Source organism: Nothobranchius furzeri, chromosome 10, assembly GCF_043380555.1.
Source record: "Nothobranchius furzeri strain GRZ-AD chromosome 10, NfurGRZ-RIMD1, whole genome shotgun sequence".
NCBI classification, from domain to species: domain Eukaryota; kingdom Metazoa; phylum Chordata; class Actinopteri; order Cyprinodontiformes; family Nothobranchiidae; genus Nothobranchius; species Nothobranchius furzeri.
Window position 1 is genome coordinate 29,503,790 of NC_091750.1, and position 9,637 is coordinate 29,513,426.

Consider the following 9,637-nt stretch of genomic DNA (forward strand, 5'->3'; position numbering starts at 1 on the left):
CATCTGCTGAAGTTGCCGGCGGCACATGCACACTTTGTTGTTTACAACCAAAACTTTCTTGAAGCTAAAGCTGAAATAATGGCCAAAGGAGGAGACGGCAGCGCTCAGGAGGACATTTATTATCCCTCAAAGAAGACAAGGTGGGAAGTACGGGCATCTTTTGGATATCTGAAGAATGCCGAGGGACAGTTGATAGAAGACGGCTATCCTGTTTGCAGCACGTGCAGAAAAAGTGTCTGTGAAAGGCAGCAGGCAGAGAGAATGCAACGAGTCGCTATATAAAGCAGCCGCAGCGCCGCTACAGGGGTATTTCGGTTTGTATACCGCCGGTTTGATTAACTAACATTTTTAGTGTACAGCGCCTTGTTTGGTTGTAATGCCTTGTGAATGCGCTTTATAAATAAAATTGGATTGGATATAAACCGTGTCGCGGACACCCCGATGCTGAAAAGATGCTATGCATTACGGGGCTCCCAGGGGCAGATAAGAGTTGGTCTCTCTCCGAGAATAATTATGAATTTAACAATGATTACTGCCTGATGACATTTTCCCACATCTGCAAAGCTCACTGGAAGGACACAAACCGAGGACAATACTTTCCTGATATAGGGTTTATTACTCAAGTAAGGGTAAAAAAGTATCTGAAGGCTACTTGAGTACTGAGTATCATCTGATCTCATATTTTTAAAATGATGACATCAGACAAAAAATAAGAAGTTGTGGGCATATATTGGTGTTTTAAAGACTAAAGGGCAAAAATGTAAACAAATAAACAACATAATTACAAAATAACACATTTTAGGCCAAATTTAGACACAAATTGAGGACAATATTTCCCGACATACAGGGTTTATTTAATTGTGTGAAAATGTAACACATTTACAAAAAATACCGCGATAATAATGAAAACCGTGGTAATTTTGGTCACAATAACCGTGAGGTTAAATTTTCACACCGTGACGACCCTAGCAGCCACAGAGTCATACTGACTTGAGCACGTCGCTAAACTTGAGTTAAATCATCTCGGTCTGGAAGTTGGTCGGTGTGCTTTCTACGTCAGCAGCAAACAGATTACTGAGCTGTTAAAATCCATTTCTGGGCTTCAATGTCGACTAATTACTGAGTAATCTTGGCGCTGAGTAAGAGGAGTGTTTTCAGTTCATCCAAGGCAGAGGAGGTAACGCTGCAGACGCTGATGCTAGTAGCATGGATGCTAATGACTATAAAGACATACCGGATCATCTCCTTAAAGCATCAACATGTTCCATCTTTGTTGAAACACCTTCCTTCTGCATCAATCTTTCTCTTCCTGGACATTTTGGGATGATGTGTGGACAGTTACTTTCCCTTGTTGCATTAATTAAACATGGAAGTGGTGATCTAGTGGTGAGTCACTGCACTGGGAACACGATCGCCATGCATTATGGGAAATGTAGTTTATTGCCAATGTGCGCTTTGAAGCTGCATAGACTTATTTTAAAGACACTTAAATATCTCACGGGCCACATAAAAGTATATTGCGGGCCACATCTGGCCCGCGGGCCTTGTATCTGACACGTGTTCTAGAACCAGACTGCAGTGCCAGGTATGTCAGCTCAATTGTTTCCTCAGTCCCAACAGAGCGGCCTGCCAGTCTGAAGTTGCAAGTGGAATATTCTGGCCACAGGGGGGCGATAGGGGCCGGGTGGCTTTTTTTTTTAACCCTGTAAAGAGTCATTTTAGCACATACTGGCTCAGGATTAAAAACTATGAAAATTTGCAAAGTTTCCTTTTAAAGCCTTTGGTATGACCCAACTGTGGATTTGAACCCCTGACCTCCCAGTCCCAGGACGAACACTCATACCACTAGGCCAATGAGCAGGTCATACCATAGTCAATCAAATCAATCAATCAATACTTTATTAATCCCAGAGGGAAATTAGAGTTTCAGTACACACTATTCAGAGATCAGACTGGTTATAAATGGTAAATGGAATGCACCATTACATTCTGAAACCAACTCCTTAGAAATGTCTGCACCACTAAATCCCAAAGAATTGTACATTAGGGGAAAGAAGCATCTTCATTAACTGCTAACACATCTGAGATCAGAGTTCTTTAAAATAAGCCACTTTGAAACTTGGCCCGATGTGACTAGTCGTTAGCTCATCAATCCAGTCAAGATTTATCTTTTTCTCCAAACTGAGGTTGCTCAACAATTAATGAGTCACCTTTACACAGAAATCTAGTTCAAATTATCTGAACTGTCCCTTTAAGTTTGACTCCAGAATGACTTCAGACTCAAACCAGTCTGAGTTTTAATTACACTTCTGAGGATCTAGCAACATCAAAGTTTTGCTATAAAAGATGGAGACCCCCTTCAGTATGAAACGCTGCCTCCAGTCACCTTTTCAGAAACTTTGCTCCTTGACAATGTTTGAAATATGTCGCACAACGAGGAAAAGATGGAAGGAAAAAGTCATTTAGATTCAGAAAACTCTGATAGAGTAAACACCGCCTCATCACACTGTTCCATTGCTCGATTTATTAGGACATCTTGATAAACATGACTTTATTATAAAGGTTAATAATAAAAGAACTTAACTTACAGAGAAGTTTACTCTGACCTTACATATATGAATCCTGATTAATCTCATTTTAAAAGGTGATGCTCCAAAAAAAACTCCTCTACTAAAGGCTGCATTAGAAATATTCAACCAGCTGAGATCAAAGCAGCCACTTCATTCTACTTTGAGTCACCTGGTCTAAACTGATGGGGTTATTAACAGACCTTAAGGTTTTTTGGAGGGTAACTACCTTACAATGAAATCTCTGTGAAAGGAGACGTGCAGGCAGAGATGGTGCACACTTTGCAACAGAAAATCTGAAACTTTTTTTTTGGCATAAATTATTGATTTTAAGAGGGAAACTAGCTCAAACCAGCATGGATGTGCCAATTTCTCATGTGTTTGCATTGAAGAAAAAAAATTTATATTTATATAAAACTGTGCACAATGTAATCTTACAGAATGCATCTAGAAGTGAATAATTGATATGCTTTGTGCAAGTGAGCCCTGAGCTCTGTGTGAAACCAGTGGAGCCATTATCATGAAGGTAAAGCAGCATGTCCACACCACGACACAGCTGGTTCACTGCAACAAATATATAAACCAACACCAATATCAGTGGATTAAAGCCTTAAGGGTGATCCAAAAGCATCTGTCATGAGAATCAGGCTCAAATTGATGCAAAAGGATATTTTCATGGTTTTGCACAGAGGAAACGCAAGTTAGTGATCATTCATTACAGCCTGAACACACTTGGAGGGTGAAACCAGCGGCATCCTGAGCAATCCGCAAAGGTCCACATCCGCGCTGCCCCGTGGTTAAACATTGACTTTTTTTCTTTCCCATCTTTAGTGAAATGAAGGTGTGCGGCTGTTCCGCAGAGCGCCAACTCTCCAACGCTGACCACAACATTTCAGAGGCGAAAAAGCGGAGAGAACAGTGTCGCAGTCTTCTCTCTGAGCAGCTTCATCTGGAGCCAAACGCTCCTTGAAACCATCTCGTTCCGACTACAACACCCGCATCAAACCTTTGATGTTTTCATGAACGAGCTTCTGCAAATCCAGCTCCGGTGTAATAAATAAAAGAAGAGGAAGGAGCGCATCCGACAATTACAACTCGGGAAATGACACATTTTCTCATATCTCTGTAAAAGTTGCCTCGCATCAGAGGGATGCTTGCGCTAAAACGTGTTTTTCCGCTAAAGCTTTTAATTTCGACGCACATTTAAAGCACCAAGCAGGACATGTTTAGTCCACACTTGAATGCGCATCCTCTCCAGTCGCCTTTCTATTGAGCTGGACGTTCAACGCGTTTAAAATAGAATATTAAACAAACACAAGTGCAAATTTGCGACCTGTTTTTGCGCCGAACTGTTCTACACGACGAGCTGTTCACACCTTAGCATGCAATCGGTTATTGGGTGTACTGTTTGAGCGCGTCGAGGGGATAACCTTAAAGGAGCTAGCTTGTGGACGGAGTCCGCTGCAGGGAACGGGGGCTACTGCATGGTGCACTTTCACGCGCTGCTGGGCTCTGGTTTACAGCACGGTCCGCTCTGAAGCTTCCAACAAAAGTGACCAGGCTAACGCACGGAGCAGTAAACACCAAACTAAACACGTCACGTGTTTGGCCGCATTCCCCACATCCAACAAACGGGACACTTCCAAAACGAGGAGAATTCTCTTCAGGAGTTCCCAGCTGTGAAGGTTTTTAGCCTCTGTAGCCAAACGGTAAGCTGTCCAAAGTGATGTGTCGGCTGGGCAGCGCCTCTCTCACGCGTATTTGTACACGAAAAGCCAAGAATGTGCGTTTTGTGCGCCTCGCGTCAACTTTACGCAGAGGTTTTCCTACTTGGTCAACAACATCTCGGCTGGATTCACACGCTCTTCCGCGCACGTTCAAACACACTCCCGATAAAAATAAAAAACCAGAGTCGCTCCTCAGCATCGACATCCGCGGGAATCTGAGAACAAAGGGCGTATTCCAGTCGGGCGTCAGCAGCAAAGTCCTACCTTTGAGAAGAGCCGCTTGGAAGATGAAGAGAAAGAGAATAGTCGCGAGAGAGCCGCTGCCAGCGTTCGCCATGTTGGACACCTGCTTCAGTCTGGCAGAGAGAGGCAGCTTCACCTACAACGGGACTCACTTAATGAGATGCGAAAACAGGAGGGCGGGCGCGAGCTGCTGCCTTACATCCACTTATTCCCACTGCTGATGGTGTAGCGTGACACTTACAGACGCGATTTTAAACATCCTTGTATGTTCAGGGTTTGGATGGAGGGGGAGACATTTATTACAGCAACACGCGGTTTAGGATTGGCGAAACAGACAATTAAATTCTGCCACCTGTTGTGGGAAGGCTACCAGGGCCGGTTTTAAGCATTTTGAGGGCTGAAGTCCCCATCCCACCACCGTACAAGTGTCAATTAAACAAAGGAAAAAGAGATCCAAAAACATTTAGGTAAATGCAAGAGTGCATGGTCAAGGATAGGAAGTGCCAACAACACGTCTGAAATTGAGGGGTGATTGTGTTTTTTTCAGTCTTCGGAGCTTCTGGTGGAAGTTAGGCCTGCTCCTCTCTTACTGTTTTATGAGTAGATTGAATATGCATTTTCATTTATTCACTTTTTTGTCATACAAATAAATTGGCAGATGTGTTTGTGTATTTTAGTTTGAAGCTTTTATTATTTAACTATTTTTATTTTTTGCTTTTTAACAGACTTTTACGATGCTAAGTAGTTTGCAGCGCTTAGGGCTATCTTATTTGGTAATGAAAAGAACTGTCTACAGATGATGATGGTTAAAAGGCACAATATGTGAGAATTTTACAATTAAATGATCATGAAGCAGTCTAATGTATCAATCTTGATGGAAGGAAGATTGCATTGAACCAGTTTGACTTCTCAGCCGGCTGGGTGGGCGGGGGTGGGGGGGGGTGGGGGGGGGGGGTTGCAAGTTCTCCTTTCAAAATTGCCAAGAGGGATGTAGTCTTTGTTTACATTTGAGACCACAGGGTTGCTGAGTCTGTATGAGCTAACACTGCTGCATTGATGCCAGCCAGCAAAACATAGCCGTGTTCTGTAAAGAACCAAAGCCAGTAACAGGAGCGACCCAGAAGCTATTTGTTGTACCCTTAAGTAGCCACAGCATCTTTTTGTTTGACACTAAATCAGGTGAAGAAGGCTAGAGGCTAATGTTGAGCTAAATAAAGAGTTGGATATAAAAAATCTTAAGAATTTTTTTAATTTACCAACAACTCGATATTAAAGGGAAATTTATTTGTCTACTGTGTATGACTCATTTTCACTCATCATCTAACATTTTCTAGAGATTGACTAAGTCACTCATTTGTTTAGAAAATTGACTGCAGTACCCACATTTGACCACCGGTTGTCATTCTCACTTCATTTTTACAATATGCATCATTAGAGCAAGGACATTAAAGGAGCATGGGGCAGAATTGTCCAAAAACAAAAAGTAAATGTTCATTCTTGTGAAGCTTATGGGTGATGAAGCATTTTAAACTAAAAAGAATGATGAAACCAGTTTATCATTCCATTTTGTTAAACAGGCTGTGTGCTTCAAAATGCAAAACATGTCACATCCGAATTTCCCGCGCTGTTTTAAGGATGTGACGTTATTTGACGCTTCAAGCGCGTTCTCTACAAGGTTCAAACCCGGAAAAACATTTGGAAGCTTGCTAGGTGGCGGTAATGCGTCTTTCACTACTAGCCACGTTAAAACCTCAAACAGAAGAGGAAGAACCCTGGAAATGGATTCTACAACTAGCAAACGACCAAGCGCAACTCAAAGCCCACTAAAGAGTGGCACAAAGAAAAAGGTTTTATCAGCGGCATCTCGAGAGTCAAAAAGAAAATATGATAAAAGTCGGTCAGGGACCCGAATATCTATTGGTTACACTCTGGAAGAATGGAGGCTGCTTCAACTGGATTTGGGCCTGAAAAAGGATGCGGACATGGCACATTTTCTAGTGACCAGGTAAGTGTTGGTCTCCTTATTTCTGCTGTAGGTTTCAGTAACGAGTAGGTAAACATCAGAGCTGTATCTGCACAATTTGAGAAAATAAAATTAAACTCATGGATTTAGATAATGCTGATTTAGGTAATCTAACAAATCTTTGTGCAGATGAACAAGAAACTTATCTAAGCTAACGGTGTTTAGCATATGGCTTCCTGATCAGTTTAAAAAAGCTAAAAGCAACTAAGGTGTAATCAGATCACTTCTACGTTTTGTGGACGACACGCCGCATGTGTTTGGAGATAAATGGATGCTCCGTTTATTCTGACGAGAAAAGTAAACAGAGCTTGATTTGATTATACCGCTCAGCCGGAGAGAGCTAGCGTGCGTTAGCATGTTAGCTGCGATCACGCTTCAGTTTGTAGAAGAGAACGGACATTTTCCAAACCAAAGATGAGTCTTTAGAATTATGTCATATTTGATCTACAGTCCAACCTCTAAGCAGGACTGTTACTTCAGTAGATAATGTTATTCGTGGGGTTTGTGTAACAGAACCCCATCAGAATATATTTTCCTAGCGCTATTGCTGTGCTACATAAGAATAAATAATAAGTCAGCCATAACAACACGTTTGACTAAAAGTAAAGTTGTGCAGAAGTTTGTATTTATTTTTCTAAATTTGTCCAGTTGAATGTAGGTCAGAATAAAATATGTTTGTGAAAATGATAAATAATTTTTTTATGACTGACATGCATTTTAATATTACTAGTTGTGCTTAGCCATTATTGATCTATGTAAACAGAAGGTGTAGAGTCTCAACCAACTTGTTGACATTTTTGCTTAAAAATGTGTTTTCCAGCTACCGGAAGAAGCAGGCTCCTGAAACTGCAATTCAGGGAGGTAATGTGCAGTCCACCTCGACAGAACAGCAGCTAAAATGTTGCATCGATTATCTCCAACTGAACCTGTGTCTGAGGGGTTAGTATCTTTTCTGTAAAACAAATATTCACGTTTTTGTGCTATGATATTTCATACATTAAATTACACCTTGCATATCCACACTTGGTTCAGAACTAACATCACACCACCAAACACTTCTGACATTGTCTTTACAGGGAAGATTTTCTAATGGCTGGTGTTGAGGCCTTAGCTGATGACCTAGATTTGGATCCTTTTGAAGAAAGGTAAATATGTTCATGAGAAGTCTTGCCATATATGCAGGAAATTACTGCTGTACTATGTGCAAAAAAGATAAAAACACAATAGATAAGCAAATATAGGTCATTATATATATTTATGTTGTGAAGTGTCAATTCACAGCAGATTGTTGTTATTTGCAGAAAGAATTAATGACAGATGTATTAGGCTCCACATTTATCTCTTTAGAATCAGTACCATTTCAGGTAAGTTCCAGTATTTATCTTTACGTACAACAAATATTATTGTGTTGTCTGTAGTTTCAAATCCATGGATCTAGCTACGGATGCAGTCCAAATTGATGAGGACCAAGCAAACAACTTACTCAACAGTGTGTGAGTTGCAATGTCTTCTTATCTAGGGGTGGGCAATATAAACGATATAAGGTAGAAATGATATAAAATTGGGTAATTTTACGGCCCCCAGCTCGTCTAGGAGATGATGTTAAAGGGGGCGTAAAGAAAGATATGTGAATTACCGGACAAAACCAAGATTTACTCTCTTAGAGGAGTTTATTAACTAAAAAACACTGCTTTATGCAGGCTAAGACAAAATGAATACAAAACCAAAAGGACGTCCCACTGGGGAATTAACAATACTAAACAGAAGGATCATCCAATACTGGGTAAATAACAATACTATAAATAAACACAAAACGCCGGTACTAATCCAGGAAAGTAAAGGAATGAGACAAACACAAAAGGCTACACCAAAAGGGTGAGCTGAACTCTTTAACGAGTATTCTAATGGAGACAAAAACGAGCTCTGGCTACTAGGAAGTGTACCACACAGGTAATCAAAACGAAGACTTTAACGTCTGGTTTGCTAGGAGGGAAAAAGAGGAACACTCGCTTTAACACCAGGCCTCTGCTAAGCTTCCCTCCTCGAATGACAGAGGGAGCTGCCTTTTATAGGAAGCTCCCTGACTGAGAAGATTAGCGACACCTGGCTCAGCTAGAGCCAGGTGAACAGGTAGGAGCTCTGAGGCCACCTTGTGGCCACAAAACAGACAACGTCTGTAACAGGTAATGATAGTTTTTGGCTATATCGCAATACGGCGATATTGTGATAACACATGACGTCACTAAGATGTGCACCCTGCTGACAATGGGACAACAGAATGGCGGTGACTGCAAGCATGGAGTGGGCGGAGGAGGAGGCCTATATGCCTCAAGTGGCATATATTTGCCACATGAGGATATGTAAAAGCATGTCAATTTGACATCTATAAACAGATGAAAAAATATATCGCAATATATATCGTTACTGCACATGCTTCAGATTATATCGCAATATAGATTTGAGGCCATATTTCCCAGCCCTATTCTTATCTACACTATTTTTTTAAACTCCAAAGTCTTAAAACAACATATTAATTCTACTTTTATTTATTGTTTTCATAACAGAATAGAACTGTTATGAAAACTTTGTCAGGCTGACGAAGTTTGCAGCCGCAAACAAAACGTTGCAGGTAAATAAAACCCTTCTATGTTTTAAAAAGAACTAAAAGATGGAATTGTTGTTTTATCCTTGTTCACAGGCTGGGATCCTAAAGGGAATTTCCATCCTACTTGTGTGGCTGAATGACATCTTCAACCAATTTTGGTACATTTGCCAGAAAGCACAACATCGTGATATGTTTAATGTAAGTATTGTGACATCTTTTGGACAAAAAGACAACAATGCACATTGACATAATTACCTTTCTTTTCATAATAGTGCCAGCTCTCGTGTTTCTGTTGGTGAGCGCTTCTGTCACATGTAAAGTTTTCAAATAAAACTTATTTTTTCTGTTAGGACATGTGGGTGGGTGTGCTTCACCATGTCACAGGGAAGCATGAATGGACCCGTGGCAAATGTGACCATGGACCACTTGATGCAACGACCAGTGATAAAGAGCTCATGGTACCATGATCTCC

At 41.0% G+C, this 9,637-nt stretch overlaps 1 protein-coding gene and 1 long non-coding RNA gene across 8 annotated transcripts in view; one reads left to right on the forward strand and one right to left on the reverse strand.

The window, feature by feature from the left end:
• The window catches only part of cadm1a (cell adhesion molecule 1a), a 634,562-nt gene extending 629,277 nt beyond the window's left edge, over nucleotides 1–5,285 (reverse strand). Inside the window, exon 1 of one of the 6 annotated variants that reach the window (XM_054731107.2) lies at nucleotides 4,559–5,285. In XM_054731107.2, coding sequence (XP_054587082.1) covers nucleotides 4,559–4,631 — 73 coding nt within the window. In that variant the 5' untranslated portion in view covers nucleotides 4,632–5,285. The remainder of the gene's footprint in view (nucleotides 1–4,558) is intronic. The other 5 variants (XM_015962034.3, XM_015962032.3, XM_054731108.2 and 2 more) reach the window with 5 other exon arrangements.
• A 1,152-nt stretch (nucleotides 5,286–6,437) lies between these two features.
• Nucleotides 6,438–9,049, forward strand: LOC129152524 (uncharacterized). Of its 2 annotated transcripts, none has more exons than XR_011521765.1 (5): nucleotides 6,438–6,542; nucleotides 7,381–7,499; nucleotides 7,637–7,705; nucleotides 7,862–8,125; nucleotides 8,744–9,049. It is a non-coding gene; the product is annotated as an uncharacterized lncRNA (long non-coding RNA). The 2 variants fall into 2 exon arrangements; XR_011521766.1 differs by having other exon boundaries at nucleotides 7,979–8,125.
• Nucleotides 9,050–9,637: the final 588 nt, after the last annotated feature.